General features: G+C 44.6%; 1 protein-coding gene across 50 annotated transcripts in view; it reads right to left on the bottom strand.

Annotated features, from left to right (window-relative positions):
* Positions 1 to 24,620, bottom strand: part of SORBS1 (sorbin and SH3 domain containing 1) — a 224,916-nt gene that overhangs the window by 43,897 nt on the left and 156,399 nt on the right. For 25 of the 50 annotated variants that reach the window (XM_036111654.2, XM_078077319.1, XM_078077329.1 and 22 more), the window contains 7 exons: positions 19,873 to 19,920; positions 19,618 to 19,747; positions 17,405 to 17,519; positions 12,430 to 12,513; positions 8,249 to 8,314; positions 7,565 to 7,666; positions 3,506 to 3,555 (listed from right to left, as the gene is read on the bottom strand). In XM_036111654.2, coding sequence (XP_035967547.1) covers positions 3,506 to 3,555; positions 7,565 to 7,666; positions 8,249 to 8,314; positions 12,430 to 12,513; positions 17,405 to 17,519; positions 19,618 to 19,747; positions 19,873 to 19,920 — 595 coding nt within the window. The remainder of the gene's footprint in view (positions 1 to 3,505; positions 3,556 to 7,564; positions 7,667 to 8,248; positions 8,315 to 12,429; positions 12,514 to 17,404; positions 17,520 to 19,617; positions 19,748 to 19,872; positions 19,921 to 24,620) is intronic. The other 25 variants (XM_078077327.1, XM_036111683.2, XM_036111687.2 and 22 more) reach the window with 5 other exon arrangements.

The following is a 24,620-nucleotide window of genomic DNA, read 5'->3' as shown; positions in this document are numbered from 1 at the left end:
AGATATGAAAATGGATTTAACACAACTTCTCCAGTGACTTTTTTTTTTTTTTTTTAATTATGATGTTTTTGAACCTGAGCCATTCCTGTGTCTTCTCCTTCAATCCCTGGGGTTAAGTCCAGTCTTGCCAAGGTTTTTTTTTTTTTTTTTTTTTTTCAATACATCCTTCCCAACCATCCAGTGAGAGGAGCCAGATTCAGTCTGCAAGTTGCCGACCTCAGTGCTGAGCGCGTTGGATGCTGGTTAATAAAGACTCACAAGCTCATTCATTTATTCAGCAAACATTTGCTGTGCACTTCCCTGGGTGTCAGGCTCCCCACCAATTCCAAATATGGAAAAACCCTACTTCCTCGTTTGAACAAACTGAAAGAAAACCCCGCCTGCCTTACTGAAAAATCCCCAACTGGAAGAATAGCAGGAGGATAAAACTTATCTATTCCTCCCAAGTAGTTCATGAGAGCCAGGCTACGGCTGAAACACAGAGGTCTTTGGAGACCTATTTCAATGACATAAATAAGAGCGCTTGATAAATTAACCCAGCAAATATCTTTAGGTCCACAAATACTCAGAATGTCTGAAAGCAATTTGCTCTTTTAAGCAGTTTACGTTCGGCCCCTTCGATCCTGCTAACGGTATTATACCTAGTTACTTACACTGTTTTTTTAAATCACTCAAAACCAGTAAACCGTAGCATGCTTTCTGTGAATTTCCTGCCCCATTCTGAATCAGGACGGTGCAGACGAGACCTTACCGCTAACACCATCCCCTGGCCTAGAACGTCAATGTCTCTCCTCCAGCTACAGCTCTGCCAGGTGCCAACCGTGGAATCATGGGCATCCCGCTGCCTTTACGGACCTGTTTACTCACCTATAAAATGGGGATCGCTCCTGGAATGGTGAAAGGACTCAATGAGGGAATGAACGTACGATGCTAACTGCAGGGCCTGGCACGTAGTAAACGTCCAGCAAGTCACTGGGATTATTTCATTCAAGACCTGCATTCCTAACTTTGACAGCCCGTGGGTACTGCTTTCTCTTCTGAATACATTTATGATTTATTTTCATTCTTATTTATTATATTTATTAACTTATTATACTGACTGATTATACCCCCGGGGGCCCAAACCTGAATACTTTTAATCCTTGGTCTCCTTCCTTCATTTGCCACTTTGCCTTCTCATTTACCAACATTTTTGGGGGGGGGGGTGTTTTTGCTGCCAAAACTAAGGGACTGTATCTTATGCTATGATAATACAGAGCATGGTGCCCTAGATCCAGCAAGAACTCACCAAGTGAACTAAGGAATTCACTCGGCCAGCCACCAGAAGCAGCCTTTCCTGTCTCGCGCACTCTGGGGAGACGGGGAAAGGAAAGGGGGTTGAGGGGCGAGACCAGGTAGAAGGGTTAACACTGAGCCATCCTGAAAACAGGATTGTAGGGGCAGGGAGAGATCTGGAGCAATCAGTGGGCAGTCAGGACTGTCCAAGTGACAAATAGGTGGCCTCAGGGACCAAGGAGAGTTTGCAGGGAACTGTGGCCTTATTATTTATTTGTCAGAGAGAGAGAGAGAGAGAGCGAGCGAGCACACACAAACGGGGGAGCAATAGGCTCTCCGCGGAGCAGGGAGCCCGATGCGGGACTCGATCCCAGGACCCTGGGATCATGACCTGAGCCGAAGGCAGACGCTTAACCACCTGAGCCACCCTGTCACCCCGGAGCTGTGGCCTTTATCTGCAGGTAGCCTAAGGTCATCTGGTGTACTTCATCTCTGAAAGCACATCTCTGGGGACCTAGAGGACCTGTGACTTGTCATCCTTGCAGCTGAAAGCACAGTTCAACTAGCTCTTTAAAGAGAATGAGCCTCAGAGCCCAGAGTGGAGGGAGATCGGGAAGATGCTAGATCTGAGCTTTGATGTCTGTCACACTGCTGGCCTGATGACCGACCCCACAGTAGGCAATGACTTAATGCCTGGACTTTTCCCAAGGCGGACTGTCTCCTAAGGCAGGTAACTTCCCTTCTAGCTGCTGTTCTAATATATCTTCTCAATTTCTTCTTGCGCTGGGGTACCTTAATCATAATCATTAACACACATATTTATAGAAAAAAAATGAACAGAATGGATCTAGTGAGAGATTTGGTCACTAAAAGAATTAAGACTTTTCCAATTTGGGGGCGCCTGGGTGGCTCAATCAGTTAAGCATCTGCCTTCAGCTCAGGTTGTGATCCAGGGTCCTGGTATCAAGTCCCACATCAGGCTCCTTGCTCAGCAGGCAGCCTTCTTCTCTCTCTGCTTCTGTCTGTCACTCCCCTTGCTTGTGCTCTCTATCAGTCAAATAAATAAATAACATCTTTAAAAAAAAAAAAAAGATTTTTCTAATTTTCCACTGAAATACCCTAATCCCAGCTGACTGACTTTCAAATGAAACTACTCTTGTTGAATTCATTCTTTGGCAAGGTAGGTAGGACATTCCCAAGTGACCACAACATCTGCCAAAAATTCCATAAACTCAGCATTCCGATCAAGCGAGGCTTCTATTTGAAGAGGCGGATTTTGCTCATTGTGGGTTTACCCAACCCCAAAGGAACAGGCGACAGTTGTCTTTGGCCCTCATCATACTTCCAAGACTGAAGTACAGATACGATGGTGACGAGAAGCTGTTTCCACCAGAACAAGCACCCAATTCCACTGGGTGCACCGGGTACCCCAGAGAGGCAGCCCTTGCCTTCAGGGAGTTTCTAATTTATCAGCAGTTATAAAAATACATGAGTATGATTCAGGTACCCAGCCACAGAAGTGCCATAAGAGGCCTTAACATTAAATTGGGTACAAGGAGGCTCAGGGCCTATTTATACGTGCTCAGAGCTCACCATGTACTGTGTAGGAAAGGGGTAGGGGACAGGACTGAGACATTTCAGCTGGGATAATGGCCGCATGGCAAAGTACTGAGAAAAGTAATCCGTATAGGGCTCAGGATGGTCTGGAGAGGGGGAAAGAGGCTGGTGGTGACTCCACGAAGTGAGCGGAGTATGCACTTATCACCCAGGCAGAATCCTGATTGGTATAAGGAAATAAATCCACATTTCTCAGCATCAGTCAAGTCCGCCCCCTCTTGGCCCCATCCTTCCCTGTGACAGGTGCCACCCGAGGACCCAACCCCACCATCCCCCCACCTTTATGCCCAGCACAGCCTGTCTCAGTCACACATCGCCTCCAAGAACCAGCAAATGAGGCGAGCTTGGATTCCAAACTCAGACAAACTCACATTCTAAAGGTAAAGATGCCAACACAGGAAAAAGCTTCTCAAAGGTAATAGGAATCATCACAAAATTAATTTGGAGAAGGAGGAGAAAACAGAAGAAACATAATTTGAGGACAATGATTAAATGGCTACTTATCACTAAAGCCACGAGACTGATACAAATAAAACATACTCGGATCCAAAACACAAGCCTCTTCCCATCTCTGACATTAATACATGAAGCCATGTACGTGGTGGCAACTTACTATCCAGGAAGCTCTGAAGAAATTTCCGGGCTGGGGCTGACTGCTGAGCTCTGTAAATGTCAAAAAAAGAAAGAAAAGAAAAGAATGTAGATCACTGATTTTGCATCAGATGTTCCAAGTCAAGGGGGAAAGAGAGCAGCCCCTTTCCTTTCCTGATGTAGCCAAGGACCTTTGGGAGATGGGGCCCTTGGCCGGAAAGGTCTCAGTGCTGGACGCTTTCTGGGCCAGTGGGTGCTCTCGCTCTCTGGGTGAGGTGGAAAATGACCCCTTAGCTTAGACTTAGCTTTCATATAAATATAGATCCACGCGGTGGATAGCCCACCATCTGGCCAACATGCATTAGTGACATGGACAAGACAACACCGCCATCATCAGCTTATCCCCAGTCCTCAGAGCCCCTGGCCAAGCCCACCAGAGACTCCTTCATGCACCCCAGATGCCACCTCCAGAGAGAGGGTCACCCAACACCTTAGGTACAGAAAATACAAAAAATGTATTTGGAAAGACCACACTGTATTTAGATCATTTGTTCACCCTGCAGATTTAGAATGTGGAAATGGGGAGAAATGCAGTTTCACAAAACCTAGGAGTGGGGGAGCATTTTATAAAATGACAGGCCACTATGCAAAAGAAAGAAAACAACCAAAAGCTACATGCAGAGAAAAGGCAATATAATTAAGTAGTTTAAGGTTTCTGTTGTTGTCTTGGAGATAAAAAAGGCAAAGGGCTCAATATATTTTTTAAAAAATAATGTGGTAGTTGAATAAATCGATGAAAAGGTTAACTTTTAAAAAATACTCCTATCTCTAATAATAATCATTTCAAGGAAAAGATGCTATCTGGAAAAGAGATATTGGGGGAAAGGAGAGAAACAGCAGGAGACAGAAAAGGAAGATTGTCCAAGAAGGAGGCGAGGACGGGAGGGGAAGCAACCGTTATCGGGGCTCACCCACCTGGTCCTCTACCTGCTGAACACCCACCCTCAACCTGCTGGGTCCTCTCACTTTGGAGGGCGCCTCTGCCCCAGCATGAGGACTCTACCCTCCCCCACTCCCAGTTGCCCACCATTATTCCTCAGAGAAGGCAGCCCTCTTGCCCGTTGTCTCCTGCCCATCTCTCACCTCGGCACCTGTCCTATTCTGGGTCTTCATCCACTTTGAAGATGATGCCCTGGTCTCCATCTTGGAAAACTTTTGTGTGACCCTGCAGAGTCCTCTGGGAACACCCCCCGCCCCTTCCTTCCACATTCACATGTTTTCAACAGTGCTGTACCCCTGGGGGATCCCCAGATGCTTCCCTACTCTCTAGCTCCCAGCAACCTCTGAGGTGTTTAGAAACCTCCGGGTTATCAAATCCACTGACCTTTCCTCAGAGTCTACTTTTGGGGACCTCTCTGGAGCACCAGGTAGTTGTCATACTTGCTCTTCTTGTTCTACTACTTTTCCTCCTTCTTCTCTGAACTGTTCACCCTCTGATCCTCCCCTTCTTCTCCTGCTCCATGTCATCGAACATCCCAGTGGGTAGTTACTGCTCTCGTCCTTCCTGTCCTTCAATCTTCCATCTGCTCCTAGGACTTCAGCCTTCATTTCTCTTCAGGTGACTCCAACTGACTATGTAGGCCCCTTCCTCTCTTAGGAGACATAGTCTTATATTTCCAGCTGCCTACTGGATAGGCCCTAGGTGATACCCAGCCAACACTTCACGAATGAATCACCTAAAACTAGCTCCATCTTACCTCTCCACGGATTTTCTCCCCATCTTTCTTATGTGACATACTGATGTCCTCATCCTTCCAGCTTCCTGGCCAAAACCCTAGAGTTGTTTCTGTCCCTATTCCATCCCCCAATTCTTTGTTCTTCACACCAATTAGTTAAAACGTCCCATTGCAATTTCCTCTATGAGCACTCTCATACCACCCCTCCCCCCCTTCATGCTGATGCCACTGGAGTGTGGGCTCTCATCACTCCATGCCTGGACCACCACAGTAGCCTCCTTGCCCTCTGCACATCCAACTGGAGGTTCTCCTTTCAACCCAGCCTCTCTAGAGGATGCCGACCTTCCTAAAACAACTCCTGAACCACATCATTGGGCTGTGCACAAAATCATCTCCTAACTGTATTTCTGAGCCTCTACAATCCAGGGTCAACCCTCTTTCCTACACCTACCCATCACTACTACCACCCCCAATTTTCTATTATAGCTGAATCTTCTACTTTATTCCTTGAATACATGCTAAACACGATCACTTCTGTGCTCTTTTTGTGCTTCACATGGATGCCCCCTATTTCTACCACGTACCTACACTGCACCCATCCTTTAAGGTCCCGGCTAACTCCCCTGGGAAGTCTTCCCTACTTTTCCACAAGATCACTCTTCCTCCTGGCACTTAGAGCCCATACCATTCTTTTAGCTCTTCACAGGCACTGCTGTGTACTGTTGGACATCTTTTATTTATGAGTGTGCCTAAACGGTCATGTTCCTGAAGGCAAATTTCATTGTTTTTGCCAGATTTAGAGCCTCTCTCAGCATGTCCCATACCTATTAGGGACTCATGGGGAACATGTAACTGAACCAATGTGAAGATGACTCATTCATGCATCAGACCCTTCTTGGTGCCCACCTTGGCCTGGGCAGGAGTCCAGGTACTGGAAGCTGTCTCTGACCTCAGGGAGGCCTCAGTGCATTCAGTAATTCTCCAGCTGCCCCTCCATCCTTGCATGTGTTATAGGGCTGCTCCTATTAGACTACTTTAAAAGGGGACCCCTGACTCATTTTATGACCTGTAATCTTAGCACTCCGGTCCTACCCCGGAGCACTTTAGGACTTACCTGCCGTTAGTTCTCACTCTTGAACTAGCTCAGACCTTCCATCCCACAGTGGCTACAGCTGGTTCCAGTCTCTGCCCTGGTTGAAACTGAGCATCCCCTTTCCCTGCTCCACGACCTATCTGCTTTGACCGTGCACACCGTGGCTCAACTTCGTGCCTCCCCAAAGTTCTGAAGAGGGGCCTGGAAACACAACTTCCTTGATTGACCTGCAGTTCCTCAGCGTCTGACCTTATCTCAGCCCACCTTGGCTGCTGCCGTAACCCCCTGGTTCTTCACTCCTTCCCTGGCTTGAGGGTCTGGCACTCAAGACTTTTCATAACCCGAGTCACTCATGCTGGAGGTCTGACCCTCCTTGTCTTAGTTCTGCTTAAATAGAACAAGATCCATAGCATTTTCCACTTTTCCTGCCACAGTCTGTGGACCTTCCTAGCCTCTTCCGCAGTGTCTGCCTGCCTTTTTTATTTTCTGTAAAGAAACCCTTTCCTTGTAAGAGTCCTTTTTGTTTTGTCAGGGAGCCCTGGGGGCGGTTCTCCAAATACTTGGTATTTTTCTTCCCCTTGGGAACCTGTTTACCTTGGACTCTCTCTCTGACATAGCCTTCAATAAGCCACATTTTGACATAGCCCCCTCTAGAAATGTCAATACAGGTTGAGTTTCAAATGCTTGTTTGTGGCCAGGCTGTCTGGTCTCTGGAGTGCATTTTTTCATTGAGAACTTTCTGACCCTTTAAATGACAAATACAACTACTCTGCCAGTACATGCCATGCATGTAAGAGGCACTCAAATCACCGCCACCGTGTTTCTGAAAGTGATCTCTGAGGTTGGTATCTCCCAGGGCTGCAAAAAAAAAAGACAAGGGAATTGCCCCCAAAAAATGGCTCCCGGAAAATTTGGAGCAGGTATACGGAGGCAAAGGACAGGAAATTATAAGGGTCCCCTCCCGAGCGCAGAGAAAGAGAATGACAAGGGGGTGGCATCGTTTAAATCACCAGCCACCCTGCATATTTGAAAAACTCCCTTTAAGGAAGATGCCAAGCTCAAAAGAAATCCAAGCAAAAATTAGCTTGGGGGGCGGGGAGAGGAATCGAAAATAGGAGTCAGAAAGCCATGCAGCTTATAAAGACCCAGCATAACCATTCATTGCCTCAACTACATCGAAACCCGAGAGCAGAGAAGAAAACAAAACCAAGCTGGAAGAGAAACCAACAGCGTGAGAAAAACTAGGAAATACCTGGGACGGGTGTGCACTGGGTGCTTTATTAAGCGTCTCCGTGTTTCCTAAGCGTGCCTCTAACTCTGCTGAGCAGAGGCTGAGATCTTTTTCTAGATTAGTCTGGTTCAAGAAAGAGAAGATGGGAAAGAATGTTTTAGTTTAGAGGACAGGCAGAAAGAATGAAAGGTTAAGTTTGAAAAATGAATTTGTTTAGTGCTAGGGCTTTAATAAGGCAAAGATGGCATGACCGAACACAAGAGCTCACTAGAAATCAGGTGAAGACGTGAAAACAGAGAATGCAACATTAGGCAGAGAAAATATAAATCCTGAAGTCTTCAGAGCTTCAAAAGTCTATTCTAGAGAGAACTACAAATACCACAGAACTACAAATACCACAGAAACCTACCTTTCGCGAGAGACCTATTTTTCTCTCTTTTCAGAGTATGGTGACTGTGACAAATAGGATATGTCAGGAGAATAAGGCATTGCTTTAAAAACCTCTCAACATTAGTAGAAGTCGTAGAGACTTTGTTAAATAGTTTTATCACCAAGCCAAAAGAAAAAAAACAAGTTATCAAGTTAAAAAAAAAAAAAAGTGATTTAAGAAAATAAAAGAAAAAAAGAAAAAAACCCACAACACACTCACACTAACCAGGCTAGAGAACACACACACAGCCCACGGAGGAGGCACGGCAGAATTACCTTTCTATCCTCTCTAGGAAGGATAGAGCAGTCTCCAGGAGTATAATCCCATATCTTTTTGGGAGGCTGACGGGAAGCAGAGGAGGAAATGAAGAAATGAGCATAAAGACATAAAGACAAACATGGAGACTGGCTCAAACAAAGAGGGGCACGCTAGGAGAACTGTATCAACACAGAAAAGTGAACTCAAAGCACAGGGAGTGGGCACTCGGCCTCCTGAGGAGGCTGCCCGGGGAGGGATTCTGCAGAATTTAGGAGCTGGAAACGTTAACTGGGAAGTTTCTATGTCTACATCTCAAGAGTATGTCATTGTTGGATTCTAAACATTGAAAACGTAAAAAAAGAAAACAGAAGAAAAAAAAAGCATTAACACCAATTTGAACAAAAATCAAAACTTTAAAATTCCTCATTGTTTTTTTTTTTTTAATTGAAGTATAGTTGACATACATCCTCACTGTTGTTTTCAAACTAAGATTGACACCGAGATTCTACATTTTTGAAGCAGTCTACTCCAAGGCAAAATTCATCATGTTTAATAAACGTGTGACTTTGGAGATTTGGCCAGGGGAGGGTAAATTTAACCAAAATGTGCTTTCTGTGGTTTGTGGCAATGAAATCCAGGTACAAAATGGGTGTTCAATAAATGCACTGTGTAACTAGATAATTCCACTAGACAACACTTAAACCTCCATTTACAGCTTAACCAGACTTTGATAATACTTCTGGTGGTACAGCCATCCCTTCCGTCTGCCTTAGAGAACAGTTTATAATTTGAATTTGAACAGCGGGACTGTAGCGTTATGTTTTTCTCCTTTAACTCTAAGTTAGGATGAGAGCTGCATTCCTAAAACTGCCAGGAGAACTGTGAATTTAATGAGCGAAGGGTTCGGAGGGTAGGACATCTGGAAGTTACAAGCCTCCTGTAATTCTTGAACCTCTCCCCCACCAACTAAACCTTCTTGTTCTGCCTATTTAGACCTGAAATGTCTTATACGATGACCCCTGAAAAAGATGAGATCATTAGTAGCTCCTGGAATTTTGTGCAAATATCATTGTAACTCTGTGCAAGCATTCAAATTGGTTTACGTTGTGACATTTTGCCTTGAGCTTACTTCTAGAAATCACATGGATTTCTGCAGAAATTAGAGGGGGGAGAAAGAAAAAAACCTAACATCCAGACTCTTAGTAATGAATCTGCAATTTGAATCCAAGGGACTTAGTAATGAATCTGCAATCTGAATCCAACGGACTTTCATCACTGACAGTGATGGGTCAGTAGTGCCGTCTCTGTGTATGTGTACTCTGCAATTTGTAAAGTAGTGCTATTAACAATTACCATTCATCTTTAAGTGCTTACTACACTTGGACTCTTCCCCTGGAGAAGTAGACTTTTTAAAGTCACTTAGGATACCTACTCATTTCTTTCTTTACTGCAAAAAAAATAAGGCAGTGCTTACAAATTAAATTGGTTTTAAATCCTTCCAAAAATGATCCGGGGAGTCTTGAATTATTTGATATTCTACAACAACGTATCGGAGCTAAAAGGTATTACAGACAGAACCGTGCTGCAATTTCAGCTCATTCTGGGTGGTGGGCTTAAGTGCAAGAGTTGAGGAAGAAAGGAGTTCAGGGTAAATGTCTAGTGTCCAAGTTCTGGCAGGCTTCACTTGGGGGAAGTGGGTCCTGAGCTGGTGTGGAATAAAAAATAAATAAAAATGATCCACGTGATTAGGTAGGAGTTTTAATTTCATTCTGCTTCTCTGAATGACTGAAAAGCCTTCCAAAACAATTTCTGTGGTTTACACCACTTTGATTTATCTCTCTTATTTTTACTATAGCCCAGAGTGATGACGGTAGGACAGAAATGAAGAAAAAATTTCTCCCTACCACACCTTCTTCCCCAACTCTGGCCGTAAGAGGCAGTCATCAAATTGGTTCAACCGGATGATAAGCTCACCCTTAGGATGCTTCTGACCATGAGGAACCGTTCATCTTGACACTGTTCCTCAGGATATGGGCACTGATTAAGTTATTTGGGCAAGTCTTCCACAGTATTATCTTTTACTACTTTAAAAGACCCACTCAAATAGTCTCATTTAAGGACTCTAAGGTCTCTGCAAGGAACATCATGGCTCAGAGGAAATGGCATTTTGGAAAAGCACCGTTAAGTCTTTAAATAATTAAGAGGCAGTTAGAACAACAGAGTAGGGACACCAATTCTAGGAAGGTCCCACTACACAAATGGACTGTGTTCTCAACATTTGTTTGCATTGGTTGTGCGGTGCTCAGACCATGGTTTCCAGCAGAAACAGTGTTTAATCTACCAGGCTGTTCACAGAGCCGATTTAATGTACACTGGGACTGAAATACTGTCCTTTGCTAACAAATACGGAATTATTTGCAATGACAGATTCAGTAAAATAAACGAATCACATTATAAAGATTGTTTCATATCTTTCCCTAAAAGTTAATATTTCAGATGAAACTAAATTAGTTATTTGGCAAAGGAGAAATGGCTAGAAATGTGTGGATTCTGAGAAGGCTTTGCAAAATCAATGGCACGGACTCTTTATTGCACATAATTTAAAGCTGACAGCTTTTTGCTTTCCTTGATGAAAGGATAGCATTATTATTATATATACCAGTCATGGTCTTTTTTTGTTTGTTTGGCAGAGGGGGGAGGGGAACACACAATTCAAAAGTAGCTTTTGGTGTGAGATAATTGAGCAAGTTTTAAGAAAAAGAAAAGGGTTAAGATACTGTTCAATATTTGAGTGTGGAGAAGGTTGCCTGAGGTAGACTTCTTTGAAGTCTGAATGGTAAATAAGAAAAAGGGAGAGAACAGAGAAACGAGGTATGCACCACAGCTCTGGGGAGAGAAGGTGGGCAGACTTCAGGTTAGACACGTCCCTCTGCACTGGTCACTAGGTGGCGCTGTTCACTCAGGACAGCTCGGGGGCCATGAGCCGCCCGCGTCTAGCAGAGGACAAGGCAGGAGGAAAACGTTCCTACCAGCGGCAAGTTTGCAAGTCAGGTGCTCCTAACTCAGAAGATGCCTCAACTTTCTAACAAAGCTCAGCCTCACTGAATCAAACTAGAAATTCCACAGCACCCGCTTCATTTCTCTTTGTCTTCATCTTAATGAAAAAGTTTCACACGAACATCTAACAAAATAAGATGTCTTATCTTTATACACTTAACTTCCTCCACCTGTAAATTTTTTTGCAGCTGTAGTAAGACTTCAAAATCCACACATTTCTAGCCATTTCTCCTTTGCCAAATAACTAAATTAGTTTCATCTGAGATAATTAACTTTTAGGGAAAGGTATGAAACAATCTATGGTGTGATTCGTTTGTTTTACTGAATCTGTCATTGCAAATAATTCCATATTTGTTAGCAAAGGACAGTATTTCAGTCCCAGCATATATTAAATCGGCTCTGTGATCAGCCTGGTAGGTTGAAAGTCAGTTTCTAGTCCTCTCCAGTGGAAAAATGAACTCAACTCTCCCCTCTGGGTGATACACCTTTGGGTGAGGGCTAAGAAAATCCTCCTTATGTATGTGCCAAAAATCAGTTTGTGCCAAGGCAACTCAGTGACATCACAGGGAAATTCTAGCAAATATAGCATTCAGCCTAATCCCATTTTAAGTTTTGGGAAATATTACACTAACTCCTAGAAATCATTCTCCAAAGCCACCTATAATGGGGATGCATTCGTGGATGACATCTACATACAGAGGCTGTTTGGGGCACTTCCTTTGCATATGTACTTAAATCTTTTTAAAGCAGTAACAATGCTGCTCCTCTCAGTGTGTAATGCATTTTCCTGCGTTATCTTCAGTTTGCCATAAAGACTCTAGTTAAGTAATTGAACCAAAGGACAAAACAATGCCAGCTACAAGGTATGTGATATCTGTTTCTAGTGCAATGATTTAGTCTTGTTTCTCTGTGATTTTCTCGCAAGAAATAATTCCAGGGCTCACTGTCCTTTCTTGGTGAAGTAAAGTGCGGGAAAGCTTACAGGTTGTAGTGAGAAGAGACAATCCCACGATTGCCCACTGAAATGGCTGCCCCCCACTTCCTGCATTCCTTACAAACAGATCTGATTCTTTAGCAGCAACAATGCATCAACAGCATTATTTAAAAAGGTGTCTATAACCACTGAAGCTATTAAACTTACCGGTTTCCCAAACTCCAATTCCGAAAAGAATTTATACCAAGGTTCATTCTTTAAATCTATCTCTTCTGGGCTTATATCCCGACTCTATAGGGGTTGGTGACAGGGAAATGGAAGAGAGAGAAGGATAACATTACGCAGAGATTACATAGGAACAGGCCAGTAGAGACGCAGTGGTTTCCAGGCATAAACTGTATCCAATAGCAGCAATCATCCATTTTATGGACATCAGCAAAAACAAGGAGCTACAACAGGCGGGAGAGGATGGGTTTAAAAAAGCAGAGAAACGGAGGTAGGGGCAGGGAGTGAATCATTCTCAGCCCTGAGGCAGAAGGCACACGGGCCACGGATGGAGAATTCTGCACCGCACTGCTGCCCTCCACGACAGATCGGAATACGGGCATATTCCTCAATAACTGTATCGTGGGAGAAGAGAAAGCCTGTATTTCCTCTTTAGGAAGAACTGTTAGTGAGGAGCAAATAACCTGGTGAGCACACCAAACATTTAGCCATCTACGCTAGATGAGTAGAGCAAATAATTTTTATTGGCTAGTATAGTTTTAGTACTTATTTGCAAAGCTGCCTTGAGGGTTTTCCAAATAAATGCAGATACCAACACTTTGTAAAAGCCAATTTGTTAATACTGCATCTTTAATGGCACATGAGTAGGTGAGAAATCATGTCCTATACACAGTACAGTGAAAGATGGTGTAAGTAAAGAACAGAGGACACAAGCGCAAAAACATTTTAAACGAGCATCCGTGGGGGAGGAATACAGACAGAATATACTTTGTGCTTTCACAAATAAATGTTAAAGAACTGGGAAAAATAAAGTGAGGGAAAAGCTGAACAAGACAGACGACAGAACAGGGGGGAGAAAACTTCTGGGTTATGTTGCAAAAATTAAGTCAGATATCTCAACTTCATGCAACTCTAAGAGGCGGTTCACACAGACTGATCATTTGATTCCACGGGGTTTCATATCGAGTCAGATCTTTATAAAGTCTTAACATCTCGCTCTGTGGAATCACATGTGTTTCTGGAAATAATTAGTTGGAAAACGAATGCCTGGAAAGCAAATCAGGTTTTCCCTTCAGACACTGGAGATACAAGTTCACAGCAGACAAAAGCATGAGGGGCTCATGGCGTCATGAATTTCATCTATGTAGATACATTTCAAAATACCTTGGCAGTCACTACATGACAGAGATATGGTGATCTTTCCGACAACAATATGAAATAGAAAAGGTATATTTTGCACCGAGATTGAAAACAATATCTAAGAAACGTCACTCCCTCAGGGCAATGCCACATGGCAGGTCCTGTGGCCACGTTTTCCAAGCCACTGCTTCACGGAGCAGCTCCTTGGGGGCACGCTTCTCTTCACATGCTGTTCACAGGCCTTTGGCAGTTTGGAGAAACGGTGGTCAACTTTCTTTGCGACCCTGACCAATCCCTTCTTCTAAAATCCTTCGAAGGGTCTTCACCGTTACTCCTACTTTTGTTTTAAAAGGAGGAAGACGTGGCAGAGAACTTTTCTTTACGTGACATGCATTGAATATAAGTTAGCTGGACTCAGAGGGAAATGTCTCCTGAAACGGAGTCTGCCCCCTTGCATCCAGATTAAAATCTCCTCCAGCTGTCTTTAGGGACTTAGGGGCCTGAATCTCGAAGGAGAAGGTGTGCTCCTTCTCACTGGATTCTGAAATGATGTAAAATAATGGATTCCAAAAGGATTCTTAATTTATTCAGTGAAATGAGGCACAACAGCAAGAAGGACACAACTCTTCCGGAGGGACAGTCCAGGCTCTGGGACATGCTAGATCCTCACATGGTGGGAGTTTCATGAAACCCATTTCATGTTTATTATCTTTGAACACTATTTATAACCACTCCCTGGGAATCGGTTAGGTTTTTGTTGTTGTTGTTTTAAATAAAATGTACCAACTCTTTCAGGAAATGGCCTGAATGTCTTGGTACTCGGTCCTGAAAGAATTAGCCCATTTTATTGCCCAAGGTTGCTTGCAGATTGTTCTTACTGCGAAGGCTAACGCTGTGCTGAGAACTGAATCAGGACGCATGTCAACTGCGTGGGCCCAGAGCAGCTGCCTGGGGAGAAAGTGAAAGAGGTACCACCACACAGCACTAACATCTGCATTCGGTTTTGTCATTTACGACTCAGCTGTAGATCCCATTATGGAATGGACAAATAGGAAACGTCCTTCTAGACGCAGAGCACGATCTCCGTCCTGGCAGGCAGGGTGGATTCCACAAGGCCAGGCTGAGTTCTCTGCTACTGTGGGCTACTTTCCCCAGCTCGGCCAAATCCTTGGAAAAGGCAGATGACCTGCCAGAAAAATGCCTGATTCTCCTTGAGGATGGTTTTGCTTCTTGGACGGGAGCCAGAGACTAGCTTCAATTTTTAATTAAACAATCTGAATGTGGTACGTTCATGTGCACAGCACTTGATAACGTTCATATAATTCTCTTATACATTTTACAGCACGTGGTTCTCTCATTCGATACTTCGGTGAGTATGCAATCCTACTCAGTACTCACTTCAATACTCAGTACTTCAGTAACATTGGCAGGCCAAGCAATACTTCTATTTTATAGATGAAAACACTGAGGCTCTGAAAAGTTAAAGGACTTGCCCCAAGATAGCTGAAGGCAGAGTCAGTATTTGAACTCAGATCTTCCAATTCCGAGCCCAGTGCTCTGTCCAGTATGTAACATCCCCTTCTCATAATCCTGAGGAGGAGGCAGACCCTCTGCGTTGGCAGAGGACCCCGAGCTAAAATAGGGGTAAGTGACAAACGTGAAAAGCCAGGAAGGAACTCAAAGTGACCGTGTACTGGGGAGAAACCCCCTTGTTTTACACATCCGAATCTGTATCATGTCTGTAATTACTATTTTAATGTCTGTCCTTCCCAATATATTCCTGTGGGAGCAGCAGGGACCCCAACCTCTAACCCAGGGCTTGGCACATAAAAGTGATTCTCTATCTATCTGTTGAATTGAGCTGAAGTTCTGGAGGGAAGTAAAAGGGACAAAGCCAGAAAAAGGCCATTTCTGACAAAGCAGGGCTTGACCACTAGATCCCTAATCCCAAGGCTGAAGGACAAGACGATGGACTCAGACTATGACGACGGGGGACTCGGGAGTTATGAAGAATGTCATAGGAGTTGGCCACATGGCTGAAGAGGTCATAAGGCTGTAAACCTACTGTGGGGGATTCTGAAGGTAGCACAGGGTTTCCTCTGCCTGTGATGGTTTGGGTTCACTCCAAGGATGAGACAAGCTCTTTGGCAGCCTTTACAAGTCTACCACCAACCCTTCCTGCAAACAACGGGTAGATGTGCCCGTGAGGTCGCCATTTAAGTTGGCAGGCTGAAGCAGACAGGAGTACTTCAAATTGGAAAAACATTTTTCCCCTCAAAAGGAGTTGTGCATTTCTGAGAGCAAATTTAGATTCTATACCTGTCACTAGTTAGCATACCTATCCACAGTTAAGGACAAGACAAAAGTGTGTGTGTATGTGGTGGTTGGGGGTGGGGGTGTGAGGTGTCCTCAAATTCTGGCAAACTGGATACTGGATGCCAAAAGGCAAGCCACATGGACACATTCCAACTTTTCTGTTCACGTGGCAAAAACAGCAGGGAAAAAAATTCAAAAAAGAAAGGACTACATCATTTAAGTGTGGACACGTGATGGTGCATCCCTGGCTTGTTATTCAAGTATCAGGAATGTTCCCAAGCACATGACTGTCTTTCTGGGCACACCTGTGTGTGGAAGGCTAACTTCAGTGCGTATGATCTTCTAACAGGGAGAGAACCCCCAGGGCAGGGTGGAGTCAGAGGCAAAATTCTCTGCTCCTTTCTGAACTTTTTGCTTAAAATAACTGTGGTGCACAGTAAATGCTAAAGAATGACAACCCTAAAGCATTTCTGTGAACTGTTGACCTTTCTTCCTAATTAAAATTACTTTCTCCCTTTGTGCTTTTAAAGATGTCACATTTTTATTTTAGTAAAAGTCAAATCAATTATTACTTAAAACATGTAGAGCAGAAGAGGTGGAGGGAAAATAATTTGAACCTGCATTTCAGAGGCCTACTTAATCTGTTCTCAGTGTGGTAACCGCATTTTAATAAAAACCAATCCCCAGCATGATAATTCCATCCTGCTGGCATGGCTGGAGGGCTGCAATATTTATAGAGCTTTGGAGAATCCCTTTAACCGTGATCCGAATTCTGAACCAGCTTTCCTAACGAAGGGTGAATAAAAGGAAGCGTGAGGGACAGATATGAAACTAATCAGTCTGCAAAAATTCTTTCCCATTTCACAGAAGAAGCCGCTTTTCCAGGGTGGTCTTCTATGCCCAGACATGCCATTTCCCCCACTTGCACTTGCTCGGCGATGTGAACATGTGTAGAAAATTAGAAACCAGACTGAATATGAAATTCGTCCTCCATAGTGCACTTGTCAGAAAAGGAAGACCTACAAGACATATTCTAACAGCCTGGGTCTTTTCTTCCCAAGTCACAACAACATATTAATTATTTAGCTTTTAATGAGGTGCTCGTAACTTCTACAAAATTTATGCATGTTCGAATAAGAGTCACGTAAAAAAAACCCTGACTTTAGTCCAGTTAGTAGTAAGCCTGATAAATTAACGGTTAGACGTTTTTAAAAAGACAGCAGCAAAATCAATCTTTACATTAGTAGACCATTTTAAATTAGTTCAAATCATGCACAAAAAGAACAACAAAGCTCAATATGGCATCTTTCAAAGCAGACTCTCAGGACTCATTTTATAAACACCTGCAGAAATGAAAAGGGTAAAAATACTTCATTTTTTCATTTGTCTTCGAAACAGAGAGAGTCTATCTCAGGGGAGAAAGAATATAATCCAAGCGCACAATGCATCCAGATTAAAGAACACGGCAGGGGAGACAAAAGAACTTTAATATACACATTACCATCTTTTCGTTGGTCAGAACAGAAGACTTGCCCGGCTGATAGTCGTAAATGCTTTTGGGCTCTGCACGGTATTTCCTTGTATCCACTTTCTTATCTGGGGGCTCCCAGTCGTTTCTGGAGAAAGAAAATCCTATTAGAGCTATGTTCATGAAAATTGGCATCCGACACGGTCTGACTTTGGCGGACTGCAGTCTAATCAAGAAATTTTTGTATCAGAAGCATAAAATCGGACTCTGCGCGAAGCATTTAGTTGAGCTGGTTTCCTTCTCAAAATAACCAGTTACATCTCCGTGTTGGCTTCACAAAAGGCTTGAGGTGTCCTGTGCTCAAAACCGGGCACCGGACGCGCAGAGAACGAGGAGAAGCGTGGGGAACAGCGGCAGCAAAGCCTGCTCTCCTCTCAGGAGCTCATCGTTTCCCAAACATGCCTGTGCTTCCCACTCCTGCTAGCGCAGTGGGAGAGAACGAAGGTCCTGGAGCCCGTCAGAAGTGGTTCCAGTCCCTGCTACAGCACTCGCCAGCCTGGTGAGCTGAGCCAAACACCTCACCCACGGCTACTTTAGTTTCCTCATCTGCAAAATGGGGATACTGGAGGGATTAAATGAGACAGTGCATGTAAATCACTTAGCAGAGCACCAGGCCCATGGTGTAAGCACTGAATAAATGTGATCTGCAATTAATAACCACGTTCCTCTCTATTCCAGACCCTGCCCCAGGAGTCACCCAAATCACAGCCTTGGGTGTAGATACGTAACGTGAGCCAGCAATGGGTTCCAGAGGATACGTGAACCCTTGGAAGTTCTTGAGAAATTTTTAAGGCATGTACAGTATGGCATTTTGCACTGTGACTATAGTTACTTTTTTCCTGCAAAGCTACAAACTTCTCGAAGGCAGGGACAGTGATTTATATATGCTTATATTCCCCCATAGCATCTGGTTCAATCTGCGACAGAATGTACCCAGCAGATGCTTGATGAATGCACTTGAGTGTGTACCCACAAAGACTTAAGGGTATACCCAGCCTTCCTTTCAAATTAATTATCAAAACCCTCAGGCAGATGCCACTTGCCTATGTGTGGGACTCAGCCACTCATTTGTCTATGAAGATGGAAAAGGTATGGAGGGGTGAAACTGAGTGTGTACTTAGAGGAAAAAAAATAGTTTGGTCAGAGCCTTGTTGGGAAGTGGTGAAAGAGGGAGCCTGAAGATGCATGGGACACCAGTCCAGATGGCATAAAAGTTTGCTCCATCGGGAATAAGAACTCAATAGAGAAAAGTGGGTCATTCAGCACAGCCATTAGGAGATGACGAACACCAACCTTAGGACCACTCCAAGCCTTATCTTTCAATGATACACATTGCATAATTATTAATAAGTGTGGCTTTGGGATGCCTGGGTGGGTCAGTCATCTTGATTTTGGCTCAGGTCATGATCTCAGGATCGTTTTTGAGCTCAAGCCCTGCATTAGGCTCTGTGCTCAGCACAGAGTCTGCTTGAGATTCTCTCTCCCTCTGGCCCTCCCCCTGCTCGCTCATGCATGTGTGTGTGCTCTCTCTCTCTCAAATAAATAAAGTCTTTAAAAAAGGTAAGTGTGGCTTCATTTTAAAATCATATTCTCTGGTATGACCCTGTCAGAATGCACAAAGAGTATGAAAACACATGACAAATTTTAAACAGTTAAGATTTCTCTTGTGAGAAGGGTAAAGTCATGATAATTATAGCCAACATTTGGGGCACCTGGGTGGCTCAGTCATTAAGTGTCTGCCTTCAGCTCAGGTCATGGTCCCAGGGTCCTGGGATCGAGCCCCGCATCGGGCTCCCTGCTCCGCGGGAAGCCTGCTTCTCCCTCTCCCACTCCTCGTGCTTGTGTTCCCTCTCTCGCTGTGTCTCTCTCTGTCAATTAAATAAGTAAAATCTTTAAAAAAAAAATTATAGCCAACGTTCACTAAGCCCATACTGTGAGCCAGGAACTACTAGAAATGTTATATGCATTATCTCGTTTTATCCTCGCAACATCCCTATGAACGTAAAATGTATCCCCATTTAACAGATGAGGACACTGAGACTGAGGATAAGTCACAGGGATTCAAAATTGGGTCTGTGACTCTTGCCTCTAAGGCTGCCTGATCAGCAGAGGGAGTGCACTTCAGTGGTAGCTTGGGGATGAGAGCCCTAACTCTCAGAGCTGATTGTGGGTGAGGGAGCACTTACCTTTCTGGGCTTGATTTTAGTGAGGAAGAGCGGGCTGGGAGGGGAAGTGTGGCCGACCTCTTAACCACCTTCTCACCGTCGATGTAGCTCATCTCACTTTTTGAGCGAGGCACAGAAAGGGGAGATTTTGCTGGAGAAGAAAAGTGGGTACAAAAGACTTGCAAAAACTGAGGAAAACCAAAAACAGGAAGATGTCTTCCCTCACCTACCACCCTCTGTTCCTCCCCGGCAAGCAGAAAATTCTACATCACTTACTGTCTTCAGAAAAGGAGTACCGAGGTGAGTATAGATCTGAATCTTCATCTAGTGAACAAAACAAAACGTAATCAGGAGCAATCTGGCTGAGGTAAGGGAACCAAGTGACATGTCCCCCCACTTGCACCGTCCTGCACCGGCGTCCAGCCACACTGGGAGCCCGACACACAGAGGAGGGGCCCAGTGCCGGAAGCTACACCACCGCAGACCCCATCTGAGAGCCCACCCAACCAAACAGGATCTGCCGACCTGCAGTCCGGAAGGTCCACTCATGACACCAGGGGGTTGACTGCCACCTGACACCAAGGAAGCATGGGGACAAATAGCCAAAGGTCCTCCTCAAGACAATTTCCACAAGCAAAGCGAGAACACAGGGTCCCCAGCCTGGGCTGGAAACAGGGGCGGAGAGAGGTCCCCGAATGCTCATGCTGACAGTCTCTGGTCTAGCCTGCTGAGTCCCCCAGAGTCCACCAGGCCCATTACTGGATGGGTTGGGGGAGGCCCAAAGATGCGGTTTCAGCTGCCCACAGCGGCTGTGACCTGTTTTATACGCTGCAGTTCCATACACAATACCATTCACCAAAGAGGAGCTGCGGCTAAGGAAACAGGCTGAGAAGACCCTCCTAGTCTCTTGCTTTGATTCCACCTCAACCTAGTTGCTTGAGTAGCTTGCTTTCCTCGAGACACAGCACGAGCTGACAGGTCTGCTCTGCAAACGTACTGCCTGGGCTCAGTGTCTAAACGGTGACTCCGGAACCAGCCAAGTCCCAGGGTTTTGTGGGCTTGCTCTGCAAGGGCAAGGCACACGTCCCACAGTACAGAGAACCCCGGGACATGGACACTTGCGGAACCGAGATGAGAGCTGAGCCCCTCATGGAAGTAGCCACCCTGAACTCAAAACGAGAGCACACGGACATTTACCGAAACGGATTTTTAAATTGGAACTGTCCCGAGAATGCAGGATATTTAGTCACTACGCCCGTGATAATCCCCCCCCACCAAAGCACTTCTCCAACAAGAGTCAGGCTGCATCAGTCAGCCTGTCCTGTTTTCTAGTATCTTGCCAACCCGAATTCAGAATTCTTGAGGATGAAATGAAGACCCAACTCCTTCCCTTAAAATCTGTGCCAGCTTTAACAAAAAACATGAAGTAACCTGCAAACGCAAGCCAAAGACTCCAATGTCACATGTTGACTAAGTGTTAATCAAGTCCTATCTCTCTGCAAATCATTCTAAGTTTCAGAGCAAGAAAGGCTGGGATATTTTGTGAAGTATAAATAAAACACTGCTATTATCTTGAGTATTATTCAAAGACAGCTTCTCTGGCAGCCCCCTCCCTTTTTAAAATATTTTATTATTTGACTGAGAACACAAGCAGGGGGAGCGGCAGAGGGAGAGGGAGAAGCAGACTCCCCACTGAGCAGGGAACCCGATGCAGGACTTGATCCCAGGACCTTGGGATCACGACCTGAGCCGAAGGTAGCCGCTCAACAGACTGACCCACCCAGATGCCTTCTGGCAGCCCTTCTTAGTCCCTCCTCTCCTCTCCCTATTTTTATCTGTTCCAGGTCTCCCCCCGGCCCAAACAAATAAAGGAAAGGTATTAGGTACCAAGTTATCTTTCCCTCCCTCCCTCCTTCCGCTTCAAGGATAAGAACTAGTCGATATCAAAGTTGAACAAGACTTGCCCTGCTATACATGCAATGTGCAAGGTGATTTACGTTAATTTCTGAAAATAGGGCAGAAGAGGTAAAATGTATTTTTGGAGTACTTTTCTGAAGAATTTTGTCTTGCCTATTTTTGTTTTTTAATAGAACTTCTGATTACTCTGCTGAAAATGCCATGATGTCAAAGAAAACTAAAAATCAGCTCTGACTGTAGAGATTTGACTGGAAAAATGGTGGTTGCCAAATGAGAAATTAGCTTACTTAGGAACCAATGTATGTACTGCTTAAAATCCAGCCTAGCATTTTAGCTCAAAACCCTGTATCTCTGAATCATGGAATGACAGCCTATCCGTAGACAGTAGGTCAGGATTAGTTTGTAACTGTTACCTGGTTCTTGGGGTAAGAAGCAACGTTTTCATGGGGGAAACATGGCATTTAAATATTCAAAAAAAAATGTTTAAAGCCTAAGCTCTTTAAACACTTTTTTCTCCCCAGAGCTTCCTTATGCAGAAATCTGGAAGATTTGTTAGAAGAAAATGAGAAATAGTTCTTATAAGATGGAAAAAAAAATAGCACAGCTTGGGGAGTTAAATAATTTATGTATTTTGAAAAGTAAGAGGAGAAAAAAATAGGGGTGAAGGCAACAGACGTTGGAATGACTAAACGCTCATAAAGCTAATTCTTGGGGCGCCTGGGTGGCTCAGTTCGTTAAGCGTCTGCCTTCAGCTCAGGTCATGATCCCAGGGTCCTGGGACTGAGCCCCGCATCGGGCTCCCTGCTCTGCGGGAAGCCTGCTTCTCCCTCTCCCACTCCCCCTGCTTGTGTTCCCTCTCTCGCCATGTCTCTGTCAAATAAATAAAATCTTTAAAAAAAATAAAAATAAAATAAAGCTACTTCTTATTTGACGGAGATAGGAAAAGCAAAGTCACCCAGCTACGGCCAACGCAGGGCAGGAGCCCCTCTGGGGGAGCAAGCTCTTCATTTCTGTGTCCACGGCATCTGAGTCCGACATGTGGATTTCAGTTCGCCTTTGAAGACGGCAGACTGAAGTTCCACGGATTCAGCTGAACACTAGCCATCAGGGCAGGTCCCAGGGGATGCAAAATCTACTTTAATTGTTGATGTTTGTCTTACAAATCTAATGTAAGAAAATTTTACCTCTGCTTATGAATAAAAACAATCACGGTTTCCATTAAGTGCCGAACAGTGGCTGGTAGTTTACTCACATCATCTCAGTCAATCCTCGAGAAAGCTCCTGGAGGCACGTACATCTCTCATCTCACAGATAAGAAAAGGAGGCCCAGGGAAGTTAAGAGAATTTGCCCTTAGCCACACAGTGAGAAAAGGACAAAGCAGGAATGGACCCAAGGTCTTTCTGACTCCCTTCCTCCTTGTGCTGCCTCAAAGCCCTGTGACAGGGATGGGGGCTTTGTCCTATTCCTCACCCTAGCCTCATCTACCCCATCGTGGGAAAAACTGTGGCTCTTCTACAATTTTTATTGTGGAAGAGGCAGGGGAGGGTGTTGTTTTGAAACTCAAGTCGTGCACTACGGTGCTGGCCAGACTGACTTCCAGCCCTTGTAGCCTTTGCTCTCTTTTTCTGCATCATCGCCTCCCTGGTGAGGCTGAAGCAAGTTTTCTTTCTTTTTCTTTTAAAGATTTTATTTATTTATTTGACAGAGAGTGAGCAAGCGAGAGAGCACAAGCGGGGGAGAGGCAGAGGGAGAAGCAGACTCCCTGCCGAGCAGGGAACCCGACACGGGACTCGATCCCAGGACCCTGGGATCATGACCTGAGCCAAAGGCAGACACTTAATCAACTAAGCCACCCAGGTGCCCCCCTAAGCAAGTTTTCTGAGTTACCCACTTCTAGTTTTTTGCTGGTTTCTAGGGACAATGGGTAAAGCCGAGTCACTCTTGCTACATCATCTACTTGCTGTTTCTCTTGCTCCCTTCTCCTGGCAGGCTAAGTCCACACTGGGGTAGATGGGTATGAAGTTAAAAATACCAATGAATGGGAAAACTGGGTACAAGGATCACCCTTCTGCATTTCTGCACACTAGAGCTAGCCAATGGAGTGTATGTTTTTAAGCACAACTAAGACACAGTAAATGAAACGTTTTTCAAGCTGTTTGTGAACACAGACATTGTCTGTGTCTGAAATCCTGCCTTTATGGTTTCTCCACGGGTTCTTTAAAACTGCGCCTTAGGGGGCTCAGCTGAGCTGGGATCTTGTGATTGCTGTTCGTGGTGAAGCCACATGCTGACGGTGCCCCTCGGAGCCTTGGCAGTGACACCCAGAACTTCCGGTGCCAGCGACTTCCAGGAAGCTCTAAGGCTCAGCGGGATTTACTCAGGGTGAACAATCCACTTCTGGAACCCAAAGGCCCCTGCTGGGCTCCGATGTTTACACACCAGCGACTGCCCTCTAGGCTTTGGCAATCTATCCTTGGAGGCTCGATTTGGGGACGGCTATTCTCCTAAAACTGCCGGGAAGCACATAATTGCTCTTTCAACCACAGTGACTTTAAATGAACTTCTAAAAAAGACTTTTCCTGGATTTGGGGGGTTTCTTTCTTGAGAATTTATAACAATCTTAGAAACACTGGAACAAGTGCTGGTTGAGAATGATTATTTTATAAAAAATATGTAACTGACTAAAATGAGATGCACAAAAAGCAGTATTTACATAATCATGTGCCTTTATCAATTAAATTTTAATTTTATGCATTTCTTAGGCATTTAAACTTAAAATTATTTTCCTAACATCAGGGGCTCATTTTTGACACAACCTTTTTCTACTGCTCAAATTAATTCCTTCTACTTCATTCCACACACTTCGGAAGAGAAAGGATAAAGGAGTCAAGATAGACACACACACTCACCCCACAAACAAAAATATTCAAAGAAAAAGATGTATACAGAAGTGGTGACAAAGTCTGGGTGGGATCGGAGGAAGAATCAGCAAAAGGAGATACGGGGCAAGGTGGTCAGGAATAGTCCAGGGAGCCCGGGGAGACATTCCCAAAGCTGCCTATGTTCTGGTTAAAGGCAAATCTTAAGGGATTAGGAAGGGAAAAAA

The sequence above is a fragment of the Halichoerus grypus genome, chromosome 7 (assembly GCF_964656455.1).
Source record: "Halichoerus grypus chromosome 7, mHalGry1.hap1.1, whole genome shotgun sequence".
Classification (NCBI taxonomy): Eukaryota; Metazoa; Chordata; class Mammalia; order Carnivora; family Phocidae; genus Halichoerus; species Halichoerus grypus.
This window is presented reverse-complemented; position numbering and strand designations above follow the sequence as displayed.